This window comes from Lepisosteus oculatus, chromosome 5, assembly GCF_040954835.1.
Source record: "Lepisosteus oculatus isolate fLepOcu1 chromosome 5, fLepOcu1.hap2, whole genome shotgun sequence".
In the NCBI taxonomy this organism is placed as follows: domain Eukaryota; kingdom Metazoa; phylum Chordata; class Actinopteri; order Semionotiformes; family Lepisosteidae; genus Lepisosteus; species Lepisosteus oculatus.
The window spans coordinates 46,738,879-46,754,495 of NC_090700.1; the positions used below are offsets into that span (position 1 = coordinate 46,738,879).

The 15,617-nt window shown below is 44.3% G+C and overlaps 2 protein-coding genes across 7 annotated transcripts in view; one reads left to right on the forward strand and one right to left on the reverse strand.

Moving 5' to 3' along the window:
- The window catches only part of apba2b (amyloid beta (A4) precursor protein-binding, family A, member 2b), an 88,430-nt gene extending 80,882 nt beyond the window's left edge, over positions 1-7,548 (forward strand). For all 5 annotated transcript variants that reach the window (XM_069190540.1, XM_069190543.1, XM_069190541.1 and 2 more), the window contains 4 exons: positions 634-846; positions 956-1,075; positions 3,578-3,718; positions 6,033-7,548. In XM_069190540.1, coding sequence (XP_069046641.1) covers positions 634-846; positions 956-1,075; positions 3,578-3,718; positions 6,033-6,104 — 546 coding nt within the window. In that variant the 3' untranslated portion in view covers positions 6,105-7,548. The remainder of the gene's footprint in view (positions 1-633; positions 847-955; positions 1,076-3,577; positions 3,719-6,032) is intronic.
- A 29-nt stretch (positions 7,549-7,577) lies between these two features.
- fam189a1 (family with sequence similarity 189 member A1) overlaps positions 7,578-15,617 on the reverse strand; it is a 146,996-nt gene continuing 138,956 nt past the window's right edge. The window contains exons 8-13 of one of the 2 annotated variants that reach the window (XR_001478038.2): positions 14,551-14,629; positions 13,456-14,007; positions 12,818-12,883; positions 10,760-11,088; positions 8,449-8,755; positions 7,578-8,058 (exon numbers count right to left, since the gene is read on the reverse strand). Coding sequence is in view for 1 of the 2 variants with exons in the window: in XM_015343263.2 (XP_015198749.2) it covers positions 8,570-8,755; positions 10,760-11,088; positions 12,818-12,883; positions 13,456-14,007; positions 14,551-14,629 (1,212 nt within the window). In the remaining variant the exon portion in view is untranslated. Of the gene's footprint in view, positions 8,059-8,110; positions 8,756-10,759; positions 11,089-12,817; positions 12,884-13,455; positions 14,008-14,550; positions 14,630-15,617 lie in introns of those variants that run through there. The other variant, XM_015343263.2, reaches the window with a different exon arrangement.

Below are 15,617 nucleotides of genomic sequence, written 5' to 3' on the forward strand. Positions count from 1 at the left end.
TGGGGTTGCTGTGATAGAGAACAGCAGAGACCTCCCTGTCCCACAGCTGCAGCTGTGATAGAGAACAGCAGAGACCCACCTGTCCCCCTGTCCCACATCTGTAGCTGTGATAGAGAACAGCAGAGACCTCCCTGTCCCACAGCTGCAGCTGTGAAAGAGAACAGCAGAGACCTCCCTGTCCCACAGCTGCAGCTGTGTTAGAGAACAGCAGAGACCCACCTGTCCCCCTGTCCCACAGCTGCAGCTTAATAGAGAACAGCAGAGACCCCCCTGTCCCCCTGTCCCACTGCTGCAGCTTAATAGAGAACAGCAGAGACCCACCTGTCCCCCTGTCCCACAGCTGCAGCTTAATAGAGAACAGCAGAGACCCACCTGTCCCCCTGTCCCACATCTGTAGCTGTGATAGAGAACAGCAGAGACCCACCTGTCCCCCTGTCCCACAGCTGCAGCTTAATAGAGAACAGCAGAGACCCCCCTGTCCCACTGCTGCAGCTTAATAGAGAACAGCAGAGACCCCACTGTCCCCCTGTCCCACAGCTGCAGCTGTGATAGAGAACAGCAGAATCCCACCTGTCCCACAGCTGCAGCTGTGATAGAGAACAGCAGAATCCCACCTGTCCCCCTGTCCTGCAGCTGCAGCTGGAAAAGCAGAAGGGAGAGATCCTGGGTGTAGTAATTGTGGAGTCGGGCTGGGGCTCCATTTTGCCCACCGTCATATTGGCCAACATGATGAATGGGGGTCCAGCAGCACGATCAGGCAAGCTGAGCATCGGAGACCAGATCATGTCCATCAATGGCACCAGCCTGGTGGGACTCCCTCTAGCCACCTGCCAGGGCATCATCAAGGTAGGTGAAACTTTCACAGTTCGCAAGTTAACCTGCTCTGCTGCACATATTGTAAATGCTTAACCATCCAAGATGATACCATGTTTGTGATCTCTCTTTCATCTTCCAGGGTCTGAAGAACCAGACACAAGTGAAGCTGAACATTGTGAGCTGTCCTCCAGTCACAACTGTCCTCATCAAACGCCCTGATCTCAAGTACCAGCTGGGCTTCAGCGTGCAGAATGGCATTGTGGGTACCAAGGGCTTAGTTATGTCTTTTGTTTGCACTTAGCTGGGCGAAGTCAGCTCTTCGCCAATTAGCAAGTCTGTGTCTACAGACACTTTTAGTGATTTAACAAAGTCTTACAGCTCCTGTTGTGCTAGCAACTCGTCTGAAAGTGAAACACTTCCTCAAAATCATCAGAAAATTAAATTCTTTAAATGCAGGTCATGTCCACTCTGAAATTTATGCACTGTTTTGGCAGTGAAATCTTCAAGTGTGAACTAAAATGATAATAAATCGACTGCAGGCTTTTCTCAAGAAGTGTGTAGATCATGTACACAAAGCTCTAGCTCCCCCCTGTGGTGTACAGTATTGTAGCAGTTAATAAAAGAAAGTCAAAGCAATGCAAGTAATTGTTCACTCAATTAATAATAATAATAATAATAATAATAATAATTATTATTATTATTATTATTATTATTATTATTATTACACAAATATGTTTTGGTTTCACGTCTAAAACCTTTTGCATTTTACAGTGTCACTCCATATCAGCTAATGACTTACAAAAATGGAGTTGTTGCCAAAGGCCAACTGAGTGCCTTCTGTCTGAGGAGGAGCTCATGACTAATTAAGAACAGATGAATCGATTGGACAGTACACCCGCTGTCAGAACACCAGCAACAACCAAAGGGGAAGATTTGAAAATGAACACACAAATGACAGAATCTCATGCCCAGGTCTAGTGGACTCACTGGACATAATGACTGCTGCTGATCCATATTGCTGTCACACTGTTCCATATTTCACAAGCACTGAATCAGATGCATCATGATGTGGATCTCATTTCAATGTTTTAAAAACATTCAATAGCTCAGGACTATGCACATGTATGGTGTGTGTACCAGGCTAGTTTATCTGTATACCCAATACACATACTGTACTGTACTACGAATACAAATGCTCATGTATCATTAATATTCAGGAAAGAATTTTGCAGAAATTAACTTTAATTTGCAAATATTGCCCACAATTGCTGATTTTGATGGCCTCGGCGTTCAGAACGTAAAACAAATGTCACTTCGGCTAAAGTGTAAATAACCATTTCCTGAAAAGAAAGGAACAGTGGGTGACTCTGAACAAACAGGTTCATCTGAAGAACATTTGCAGGAATGTTTCTGAAATGTCTGTACTAATGGGCTCTCCTCATTATTCCTTTCGCTCTCCAGCTCCAAATCCTGCATATCGCAAGACTTCCGTTAGGTTCTGTCATTGTAATCCTCCAGAGTGAATTCACCCTGCTTCCCTCACTCTGCAGACTGTGTGAGATTCTGTTACATATTATGCATATTATGGATACAGCAAATTCCCACTAATTGGGGGACTCATCTATCTATAAAATAAATTGAAGTAGCAGGAACGGAGCAAAAGTTTACCCTGGTTTAGACATTATTGTACATTTTTTTTTGTTAGATGCCTGAGTCTTGGTTACTACTGTATATTATTATAATACTGTAATTCAGCCAGCAGTCATATCACCCTGCCACTCACAACTGACAAGCCACTGAAGCTCAGCAGGTGTGAGCCTGGTCAGTATGGTCCTGGATGTGTGGTGATGTGTGGTGAGCATACTGGCGCACTGTAGCTGCTGTTGCATCATCCAGGTGGGGCTGCACACTGGTGGTGGTGGAGGGGAGTCTGTGTCTAGAAAATGCTATTTAGGTGTAAGGAAATATTATTATTAATAATAATATTATCATCATCTTATCAGTTGTTTCTCTTCTGAAATAGCTGAGAGTCCAGCTTTTCACGTTACAAAAACAAAAATGCCATCAAATGTCTTAAGAAATCTCCCCTCCAAAATCAAATTGGTTTGAATCGTATTGGCTGCCTAATTGGGTTTGCTGTTTAAATGCAATTATCTTCATCTCTTCTCACTGTTCACTGAAATGAATGGCAGGTCAGATTTGCTTCTCTGCCTTCCATTTTCAGCTCTGTTATGCCAAAAGCTACTCCAGTTTGTTGGTTTTTGTTTGTGGTTATTGTTGTACACAACATAACCAGGCTCTATCACAGCAGGAGGCAGACAGTTTGCAGACAGTGGGTTTTTACTCCTTATTAAACGAATGGATTGGAAAGTCTTTTAACTGGACCCAAGAGTATGGAAAATGCTGTTGAGCTCTGTGTGAAAACACTTAGAGAGTGCCCATTGATCCGCTGGCGTAAATCTATATGGAGTATTGATGAAATACTTCCAAAATCCCCTAAGGCACAATATTTCAATACCCTTTGCCTCTGCGCTTATTAGAACTTGATATCTTGAGAGGTGGCAGAGGTTAATCAATAGGTTCCTCTGCCAAGCTGAGCCATTCAGAGATAATGTAATCACACGACAGACGAAGCACTTCCCCTTCATAGCCATTGGCCCTGGGCCGTACCGTGCTGCCGCAGAGCCTGGAGACGAGGGCTGCGCGAGTGGAAGCAGGAATAGGGAGCTAGAACTTCCCATGTTTCTGTTCCCGCTTCCAGATCTGCAGCCTGATGAGGGGGGGCATCGCGGAGCGAGGAGGGGTTCGAGTGGGGCACCGCATCATCGAGATCAACGGGCAGAGCGTGGTGGCCACCGCGCACGAGAAGATCGTCCAGGCCCTGTCCAACTCCGTGGGCGAGGTGGGGACCGCCGGGCGGGAGCTGATCCGCCCCCGCGTGGAGGCTGTAGACCTCAAAGACGAGTTCAGAAATGGTTTCGCGCTTAGTGTGCCTTCCGACTGCTGTTTAATTCAGCTTTGATCGATCTGAAGAAGAAGACAAGAGATCGGTGCTTTTTCTCAAGCAGGTTTTATTTTGAGGAGGAACCACTTGGGATCCTTTGACTCCCATCTTGTGACTGAGAGCTTGATCCACAGTAGGTGTAAGGCAGCCATATGCCGAAATGTGTCCAAATATGACAGAATGCATTAAACTTTGATAGAAGCCTGGTCAGATCGTGGATCAGAATTAGTATTTTATCCTGTCATTGCATTCCCTCTTGAGAGGGGACAGAATTTGTCACGAGTCCTACTACACATCCTGTCGCTGAGCTTCTTTTAGAAGTTGGGGTTATTTTTCTTTTTCCAGCCCACTATTTTGAAATTTTCAAAGGTAAATGAGAAAGGAGTTCCCACACGGGCAGTCAGTAAGGCCTGTGTTGTGTAAAAGAAAACGTGTATTTGCGAACCGAGATGTACAGTAAACGAGGCAGGGCCCCTTTTTCATCTGAAAGCTCTCACTATCAAAATGAGTAAAACTCAGTGTTGCAACCCAGTCCATCAGAGAGAATGCTGTGCACAGCCTGTCCTTCATGCAGCTTCATGCCGTAAGAGCTTCATCTTGGGTTTGGTAAATGTGCAGTTTCCAAGTTTATTTTTGTCATTTTTCAAGCCCCACAGGCACCTACTGGGTATTCAGTGTTAGAAAGAGCTGACGCGTCTTGCTCGATACCACCACCAGAGGGCACCACTGTGCGACAAGCTAAGTCAATCCCGCGCAGTCCCGGTGGCTGTACAGGAACCACGCTACTGTAACTGCACAGCAGCCCTCTTTTTTTAGTTTTTAATTACCTGTAGTTTGGATTGGTAAAACTGAAAAACCGACTGCTGTAGTACTTTATGTAGGTGCAAAACATCCACTTTTACACAGATTGTCTCCTGTAATATTGACTCTGTAGCCCTGAAGAAGAGCATTTTAAGGAGTCAGGTGGCAGTGATACTTGGAAACACTTTTGTCAAGTACTTGGCACGAACCCATTCTGCTCAGTAGCTCTTAGAATCATCGTTGGTGGTGTTGTAATTGCAACGCGTATTACCAGGATAATCAGCACAGTAAAGTCAAACCTTGGAGGTGATTGATAGGCCTTCTGCAAATCCAGAATCTCCCTGGGCTTGGGAAGAGACTGGTGGCTCTGTTTAAACTGTTTAGTGTTAGCTAGAGGGTTTTGCTGTTTCGTAGACAAATAACACTTAATTGAATTATCCTTTTGTTAACTCTCCAGTTAGGACTCTGAAATTGCAATAACCCGCGATTTGAACGAATGCCAGGAAATGTTGCAGAAGACCGTGTCAAATTGTTCACTATGAACGAGTCTTGTCATACCACACTCAGCCACCAGGTGTCATGCGTGCTGCAGGACCTCTACAATCAGAAACTGAAACGGCAACAAAATACATAGTTGTAGAATTCAAGCTTAAATATGTGTTCGTGTAATACCATTTTTATTTCTGTTTTTTTACCATGAATAAGGCTTCCTCTCAGGAAGACTGATATCCGGGCGGAGAATGATGATATCCTCTTCTGTTCCTTCACTCATAGGAATAAGATAGGGAAAAGGGAAACTCTTATCACAGTGTACCTAGCTGTGAAGGCTTTTAATTTAAGATAATATTACAAAAAAAAACCAAAAGATACCTCCAGTGTATAGCATATGAAGAATTGCTGTAGCAATTGATCTCTATTTCAAAAGTGCCCCTTCAATGCCAGTGGCCTGGATAGGATATTAGTGGGACCAGCAGGGGGCACTCACCCTGTGATCTATGTGGGTCCTAATGCCCCAGTATAGTGTTGGGGACACTATACTGTAAAAAGGCACTGTCTTTAAAAATCACAGGGTGTTTATTGAAAAGAGTAGGGTCTTTATTGAAAAGAGTAGGGGTTATTTGGCATCCTGGCCAAATTTCCCATTGACCTTTACCAATCATGGCCTCCTAAAAATCCCCATCGATGAATTGGCTTCATCTCTTTGCTCTCCTCCCCACTGATAGCTGTTATGTGGTGAGGTGGGGGCTGCAAACTGGGGTGGTGGAGGGGAGTCCCCATTACCTGTAAAGCTCTTTGAGTGGAGTGATCAGAAAGGCACTATATAAGTGTAAGCAATTATTATTAATAGGTTTTGATATTAATATTGCAGAGCCAGGGTAGCTGCTAGCTGTTGTACTTTTTGTCTCCTCAGATCCACATGAAGACGATGCCAGCGGCGATGTTCAGACTCTTAACTGGCCAGGAGACTCCCATGTACATCTAAAAGGAAGGCAGAGACTCTTTCACAAGAATCGGTACAGAGGCCGTGTTCGGGCCAGCCTCGGAGAGCCGGGAGAGCGATAAGTAACCAGAACGCTACAGCCTCCTGCCTTCAACTAATACACTTTCTAGCCTTGTGGGCTCCAGGAGGGCATATCACTCGCTACCCTTGTTTAGGCACTAACTCCTTAAAAACATCTCAGTATTTTACAAACCTAACTTTTAACTACAACGCTCATCAGTGCTGTGACCTGGCTGTTGTTTGTGCTGTCTGTGTTTCGGATGTGCGTTTACATGGAGCAGGCGTGTGAGTGGGTTGGTTTATTTTTTTACGTGCATATAAATGTTTACACGGTACTGTATGTACGTTTTTTAATACATATATATGTACATAATTTTTGCATTAGTGATAGTGGGATTCATCAAGAAGGCAGGTGCGTCCTGTAAATACTGACTGATTACCAGCAGGTTTTAACCCAGGGAATGTAAAAGCCAATTTATTTGACCTCCCATTGTGGAAGTGGGAGAGATCTAAAGACACTGAAGCCTAAACTGTCTCCTGTTCTCAAATCTTCAGCTCAGCTTCTCCCTTAAGAATCCCACAGTAAGCGTCTGTAGATGCTCAGTGTAGCAGTAGTGAGCTTCGGCACTATGAAATAATTGCTGTTCATCTGAAACGTGGCTGTATGGAGGTAAAGTTAACATGATGTGTCTGCATGTGCCTTCATTTATAGTCAACAAGGAAAGGTCTAAATTTAAAGGGCAGCACAGTTGTTACTCACAGATTGGCTCTGCTGTAGTTTGGATTTTTGTCTGCAGAAATAAAAGAATCAGTGCAGTCCTAAGGGATTGACTTCTTCTGCCCATGTCCTGCAGTTTTAGGATCTATTTAATTGTCCCTAAAATCAGGATATGAAGGCATAGCATCAATGACTTTTTTAAGTTCTCTTTTAAACTGACAACCTTGCAGTTCTGTACTATAATGTTTTTCAAATGAACTGTAACAGCTGGGACAGTGCCACACATACCAGACAGGGTAAGAAAGGTAGCGTCCCAAACTTTTTTTTTTTAAATACACTTGTAAAGAGTGAAGTGCCACTCGTGGCGGAACCTTAAACCAAAATTGATGTAAAAAAGCTTAGTTTCAGTGAATAAAGACATGACACTTACTGTGTTTTGTAAAATGTATGACTTCAGCTCCCTGTTTTCACGTTTCCTACTGAGAAACTGGAGGTTTTGTTTGAGTGGTGTTGTGAATGTAGTGTGTCCTAGAGCTGTATCCATAACCATCAGCAGTATTGGAATGTTTGTACATAATGCATACTGTTAAGTATTGTGCCCACTAGGGGATATCTGGTAGTCATGCTAAAACATTTTTGTTTTTTCCTTCATGTTGGGCCACACCCCTTTGGAAAAAAAATAAACACACTGTGACTGAAGAAGCCTTACCACTGAGTAATGCTTTAAAAATTTACTGTACTAAAAATAAAAATAAAAACTACCTGTTGCATGCCAATAGAGTCCAGTCATTCTGGGGGAAAATAACAAACCCGTTAAGCACCATGGCTCTTGTTTTCAGCTACACAGTGGTCATTCAAGTTGCGTGCATGGAGGCTGTAGCTCTTGTAAATCCTGCAAAGGGCCAGAAACATGCAATTGTGTGGCTTCCTACTGTAAAACTTGTTTTCCAGACAAATGCATAATTCTGTTTTCCAACTCTGGAGCAGATGTGCCCCTCGATGGGTATGATTTTAACTGCTACGCAGGGATTTGGGGAGGTTAAGGGTCACTTTTCACTCAACTCACTATTTGTACATTATTATGGGAACCCAGAGAATATTATGCACAATGTACAGTATGTGGTTGTCTTGGAAAAGCTGTAAGTGCAAAAACACCACCAAGGGGGGGAAAACAAATATTTCACAAGCTGTATCATTCCTTCAGGATTCCTGCTTCAGCTAGAAAAAAAACGAAGAAAGGCATCTTACTCACAATCACATGACCCCCCCGTGATTAAAAATTCATCCTTGTTTTATTGTAACACTGATCAGAATTGAAACACACTGAGGTAAGTTAAATAACCCAACTTTTTAAGTTGTAGACATTTTCTGCCCGTTGGCTTGTTCTGGTGTCCTCTGATTCTTACAGCACAGAGAGAGCAGTTTCCGGCACAAATGAGCCACAGCTGCACAAACTCGGGCAGATTCACAGTTTTGTAGAAATTCATCTTTTTTTTTTTTAAGACATCCCTTCGCCTTGACCGAACAGTTAACAGTTAGAACTGGATTCGATTTTAAGCACGTCTTACATACTGTATGAAAAGAGCCCCTGAAGGAAGACATTCATACTTGTCCTCTGTGGTCTGTCTCTTGGTGTCTGCGCTTTTCCTTGTCAGAGGGGGGGTCCCTCCCCCCCCGCCTTGCTTGGCACGTTGTCTGGAAGGCAGTGTGGGGTGGGTGCGCGCTGGTGTCAGAGGATGGTCTCCCGGGACACCCCGATCAGGCTGTGAGGGCGCTCCTGCAGCGAGGCGCTCGGCGCCCGGGACCGGCGCAGCGAGGAGGAGGGTGAGCTCAGCGCGCCACAGCTCTGCAGGTGCAGGTCCTCCTGGAGCCTCTTCCGCGGGCGCCGCAGGGCCTGCTGGGACTTGGTCATCACCTGGGAGGGCGGACAACCGACAGCGGGCGCAAGTCAGCCCTCTCCACGCAGGCTGGTCCTTTGCGGGCAGGCTCTGACGCGGGGGTTTTCAGCCCTTCTCCAGCTCACCTACCCTGCCGATTCCTGTTCCAGCTCCATTCTTAATGGGCCTGAACCCTTAACTGGGCTTGAATCTGAACCCCAGCTTTGTGTTTTTACGCTCCTGCTGGGGGTTGTCTTTTATCTATTGCATTTCTATGTAACTTAAAATCTCCACCTTTTAAACTGAAAGAAAAGCTTCCAAAGGCTGCAGCCAAGACGCTTGCTGGCTCAGTTCAGAAACTGGTTCAGCTGGAGCGAAGTCTCGCACGCCTGCTTCGGGACTGAGAACACCTGCTCTAAATTAGAGCGAGGGCCTCCAAAGAACTGCTTGCAAAACTGAATCTCTAAACTTTCTATACCACAGAAATTCAAAAGTTAAATCATCTCCATATTTATGAGAAACGCAGATGGAAAATTTACCAAACAAATTGCATTTACATAACTGCTTATAAAAATGTGCACTTTCATAGCTAATGATAAGCTGAAAAGGGTGTACTAATGAAATTCTGTACTAGGGGACAGTGCTGGAGGATGTGAAGTTTTCAATAAATATTTAAATACATCTATGAACAGTTTATCACCTTTCCTTAGTTTTGGTGCTGGACCTACTGTATAAAAGACCTGTTCCAGTACTGGACTGGAGTTGTATACCCCTATGGAAGAAAACACTCAGCTTTACCTTTTCAGGTGGATTGTTCAATTCCATGTTTTGGTGATGTGCCCTCAAAGCACTTACAATACCTTTACAGAAATGTAAAAACTCTCCTTTACAGCTGTCTCTCATCTGGACATCTGGAACTGTACTACTCTGCTTTTAAACTGATTAAACATTTAATTAGCATGAAGAGGCCAGATGCCAGGATTTTAAAAAGGATCAGGTGAAATGTAATACAGAGTGTACCGTCGAAGCGAGAGTAGGGGTTGGGGGGGGTTGATAAATATTGTCATGGAGAAACTAGGCTTCGTCTGTAACTTTGTGATACAGCATGGAAGGACAGCTTCAGTTTTCAGGAACTGGGGAACCAGGGGTCCCTGTTACCACCGGCTGCAGCATGGCTGGATGGTTTGTTCCCAGCTCCCACCCCCCTTTGTAAAGAAGAGTCTCCTTTTCCTAATTGTAAACGCACTTCCCTGTCGCTTCTCGGGCAGTCCAGTGGGACGACTGTTGTCGTGCCTTTGATGATTTTATTTTTTTTAGCTATTCTCTTTGCTCAAGACTGAAAATATTTTTTTAAAGTTTTTTGAAGGGCTGTGGGAGTGGGGCACTCTCAAACGCCGGAAGATATCTGGTCATGTGTATGTGGACTGATTCCAGGGCAGCCATGTCTTTTTTTCTAATGCAGTGACCAAAACTGTACACAAATATCCCAAACTAAACCCATCTGGTGCATCATTGCAGTGTCTACCTTTTTAAAACTTCCCTGCATTGGCTAGAAGATGAAAATGATGTCGACATAGACAACTCAATCTTTTCATTGGATATGTTCTTCACACACATTTTTCCCCTTCATTATAATATTTTTATACACCATATTCTGTAACATATATTACATTTTCTGCTAGCTGCATATAACATAACACTTTATACTTAGCTAGTACAGAAATGAAGCTTTATTAGTATAAGTTTAATGAGCATATGCTAGCCTGTTGCTGTAAATTAGGGAGAGCAGTGGGTCCCAATACAGATCCCTGTGGAACCGGACTATTTGCTGCATATGACCAGTCTTTTCTTTATCCATACTCTGTTCAATACCGGGTTCTGTCCAGTAACTTTTACTCAGTCCAAACAAAAGTGTTCTTCCTATCTGAATACAAACGAATACTCTCTGTCTCTCAAGGGCAGAGGCTACCGATCCTGTAGAATTAGTGGTGACGCAGGCTAATGGCGTAGGTCTCAGGCTTGCATGCAGTCCCATCACCTACCTGATCGATGACGCTGGCACTGAAGATGGCCTCCTCCATGTGCCGCTCATCAGACTTGATGACGTACTTGATGCTGCTGACCACATGTTGCACCTCTGGAGGTAGATTGCAGCTGGAGTGCTCCAGAAATTTGGCCACCAGTATTTTGGTGTCTTTGTAAGTCTTAAGGTCCACCAAGGAGTGAGGCCGCTCTTTGGAAACAGCCTGCAGGGCTCTGGGTTTCAGCCTGATGTCCACTTTGCTGCGGTCCCTTGGCCTTCCAGACTGAGGCATGTGTCTGACCGAGCCTTGGTATGACACCACAACTTCAGTGTGTTCTGGGAAGGCAGCTGAAAATAGTCAAGATTAACGATATTAATATTTCAAATAATTAATGTTCTACAATTTTGTGATAAGTTCTGTATAAGACTTTCGATCCCATCAAGGATCATACTGTAAACTACAGAAGTTAAAAGCTTTTACTGCTGTTTTACAGTTTAGGTTGACAATCACTGCCTATTTATGTTTCTGGGAGGTGACATGATTTCTTCATCAATTTATTAAAAGGACAGTGGGATTACCCTTTTCAACCAGATTTAATAACAGTATAATGTGATTTATGTGAAAGGTCTGCACCCCTATTTTATTAAATAGATTGAGATCAGGTTTAAAATCAGTGATGTCCATAAGAAGATGAAGTGGTTGAGTTAATGAAAAAGGTACTAATTCTTTAACTGTGCAACCACCCATCCCTACTCTATTACAGTGTTCTATTTTTATTATATTCTATAATTAAATGACAGTATTCTATGTTGTTTTCTATGTGAATTGTCCCCCATCTGTAATGCAAGGTGTACCAGGAATACCAGGAAATAACATTATGACATCAGAAATGTTACAAACTAGAGGCCATTTGGACCATGTAGTTTGTTTGGTTGCCATCTTGTCTAATAATCTCATTGAGCTGCATCTTATTCTGAAAGAGCAAGTATCAGATGCAACAACGTGGCTGGGTAGCTTTCTCCATACTCCCACAACCATTTGTGTATAAAGAAAAAACGCCTCCTGTTGTCAGTTTTGAAAAAACACTTCCACATTGTTTCCAGCCCTCTAGTGTGTACTTCACTGTTCATTTCAAGAGGTCATCTGGGGTGAATTTGTCAGTGTCTTTGAGGATCCTGAAAACTTCAGTCCTGTCCTCTCATAGTCTGTTCTGTTCAAGACTAAGAAAATTCAGTAATTTTAGCCTTGAACTAGCAAGAGAGAACATGGTACTGTATATTTATCAGATCAGACTAAATGTCTCAGTACAAACTGTGCAAATAAACACTCATCTGTGACCCTGTCGATGTTCTTTGCTTCTTAGTATTCCCACAGACCCAGAAAAAAATATTTAAATAAAAGACATCCAGTTTACAGTGATGTCCATAAGAAGATGTAGTGATTTCCCATGAGCAGAACAGCTCATTCCAGTTCATTAAAAACGCCTCCACAGCAATCAGGCTCTGGTGTGAAGTAATTAATATGGGTCAGATATTTCTATGTCTAATATTGCCCTTTTGTAATATACTGGGGTTTAGCCTCACCTCTGGGAACTAATGAAAAGAGCACTCTTCTTGATCAAAGTCTTAGTTGAAGAAACATTCAAATGTTATTATAAAAATTAAACAATTATTTTATGATAAAATGTTTTTGATACTATGAAATTTCTACCTATGGGTAGAAAGAATCCTAAAAATGTTCTGCATGTAAGTTTAATCAGGTTAGTTGTAGGTAATACTGGTCCCGAAGTACAAGGCTAACCAAGCATTCACTCTGTGTATAGCAGGAAATGTTGAAATTTAGGCCAACTTCCTTTCCATTTAAATTATGTAAATGCTATTATTTTTTCCATTTCAATATAGCAGTGCTGACACTGATTTAAATGATTGCAACATTACTTTGAGCTGTAAAGGAAAACAACAGCAGCTTGATGATGGAATAATTAAGCCTGTGCCTCCTGCATAAGGAGACAACATGCAAGCGTGCTCTGTGGTCTTCCTGAGTCTGAGAGGCACAGTAAACAGAACTAATGAGTACCTGGCTCAGGTGAGGTCTGGGGGGAGTCGTCAGGATTATAGGCAGCTGAGCAGCCACAGCTGTCACCTACGGATGGAAGACATTGCAATTAATAAAAATTCAGAATGGGACCTGTCCTTATCGCTTTATGGTTCAGTTCCTTAGGTTAGACAAAGGAGCGAGTGAACAAGCTGAATCCTCCTGGTACACGTTTAAAAATATGTGGGTGAAACATGCTGAATGACTGAAATGTGACGACTCAATAGAATGTTACCTTGGTTTCATATCTAGTCAATAAATGAAGACAAATGGTGTATTACTTCATGCAATATTATAAATAAGGAATAAGGAATTATAAGGAACTGCGGTTTTCCGTATTCAACGAGGGAAGGCTCAAGTCAACTCCTCGGGAGTAACAGGAATGCACCGGTTGCCACTGTACCCCCAATTTTAAATATTGAATCAAACTAATTAAACTAATTACTTACATAAGAAGCCCCTGTTTTGTTTTTTTGAAGCGGGTGGGGGTGGGTGATTGAGAAATGTTAACCGAGAAACGGGCAAAATAGGTAGCCCTCACGGACTCGACCTGCTCATCCCGGTGTCAAACCCGTAAACCAGACGGCTGAAACGAAACGGCGGAGAGAAAAGGCAATTACTTCCGGAGAGGGATGTGCAGGAGACGGGGTCGCTGGTGGAGCGGGCGATCCTGGAGAGCCGGTACCTCTTGGCGTGTCTCGGCGGCCGGGGCTTGTCCAGGCCGGCCGCGTGGGAGGTGCCCGAGCTGGACTGGGGCTGCGAGACCGAGGAGGAGGAGGAGGGGGACCACACGCTGAAGCACAGCTTCTTCTGCCGGGGCGGCGGGGAGGGCGAGGAGGCAGCCGCCGTCTCCCGCCTGGGGGCCCCGGCCTCCCCCTCCAGCCCGCTGTTGTTCTCGGAGGACCAGTCCGGCGAGCGGTCCCGCGCGCGGCACCTGTCCGGGGAGGAGCTCCGGGACCGGCTCCGCGGGGGGCGGGGGTCGCCGCGCGCGCTGTGCTCCAGGCTGGTGCAGCTGCCGTGTGTGGCGGCCGTGCGGATGGTGCTGTAGGGGGAGAAGTCGGCCGACCGCAGGGAGCCCTGCACTTCCAGGGAGCACAGGTCCTCCGAAGAGCAGCTGTGGTCCGGGATATCGGCCACCTCAGACACCATCAGGGACGCGCTGTCCACCGAAGCTGCAGGACAACCAGCGTTCACTGCACTGCACTGCATTCCCCTGGCCGTCTTTATTCAAACCAATCAGAGCCAATTAACTCAATTAAAGGCCAATTAGTTTCCCACTCAGTGACTTAAGTAAAGGGCTGATTAAAGCCCTGCAGTGATGGTATTTAATGCCCAGGCTGGCCGACTCAAGTGACAGGATGACAGAACGATTTGTTTTCTAATATCCACACCTTCATATAATCATACGCATCTCCGATATTCAGAGCATGCAACTGCTATGTATTTGTATTCTCATTTTTTTTCAGTTCAATATCCATGGGTGAAGGAAGATCCATTTATCAGACAAAGTTCAAGAGAACCCCTGTACACTGCTTGCTTCCAATGGCATTTAATTTCACATTTTAATGTGCTGTCATTTAAAATAACAGAGTTAACTAACATAACACTTCATTTAAAAATAGCTGGCTTGCGTTATTAGCTTCGTCACCCTAACTACAAATACTAAACCTGCCAACTGTGAGGACTTCCATGGCTCCAGTGTACTTATTCCTCACCTTGTGTGCTGAAGCCAGCGGTGGTGTTTCTCTCACACAGGCTGGATTCGGTGGCCTGCTGCTCCAGACTGGTGGTCCCCTTCACAGAGACAGAACAAAACCCGCAGTGAGAATCCTGTGGTCATGGTTTTGCTGTCGCTGCTTGCCGTAGGACACCAGACAATAGCCCTGCAGCTGGGAAACGTGCTGCTGCTTTGATGCTAGCACTGCCTGAGCAGGCAACAGGCGGCGTGGCAGTGTGGACACTTTCGAAACCTCAGCTGTAACAAATATCTGCTTCGTTACTGTCCTGCATTAGGAGGGCGATGTGGGGCAGCAATGACACCAGCAGCAGGGTAAAGCATATCTGAGTGTGGGATTATATCATGCATGTTTAATCAACTCGTGCATGCTCTTCTGGAAGGCAGACTCATTCCCTAACTGTTCAGGACAGCCATCGGTCATTTCCTTCATCTGCCATATGGATGGTGCGATGATGTAAAATTACTCAAACCCTTTCATTTGGCGAGCGTGAACTTACAGCTTGAAGCCGTTTTGTTGGCAGGGGGCCATGCGATAAAAATAAGCATTACAAGCCACTGTTCTCTGTACTGATTGCAATAATAATTCCCTCTCGTCACACTCCTCAAGCACAGAAGCACAGATGAAGACAAATCAGTGCTCTGTGCCCGGGGTATTGATTGGGGGGGTGCGATTATGCTATCCATCTTAAATCAGCCCTTGTGCATGTTATTCTGCAAAGCAGACGCATGAATCTTTTAAGACTGGTAGACTGCTTTTTCAATACTGTATGCAGAGCATCATGATGAGAAGTCTGCCTGTTCAAACTTTAAATGAAGCACAGTGCAATTAGTCCTCTAAACAAGGGCTCTTTCTTCAATTAAATGCGTTAACACTGCTTTCTTCTAAAAAACGTTTTTCCTTAGCAGACTCTCTCTTAAACTCCCAAATTCCTAAGCACCTTGAATCACTTTTTTACTTCATATCAAGTTCCCGTTCCTTGGGCCTACCGCAATTCTGAACAATGATAGAGGTCATGGCTAAAAATCATCTGATTCCTTCCACCT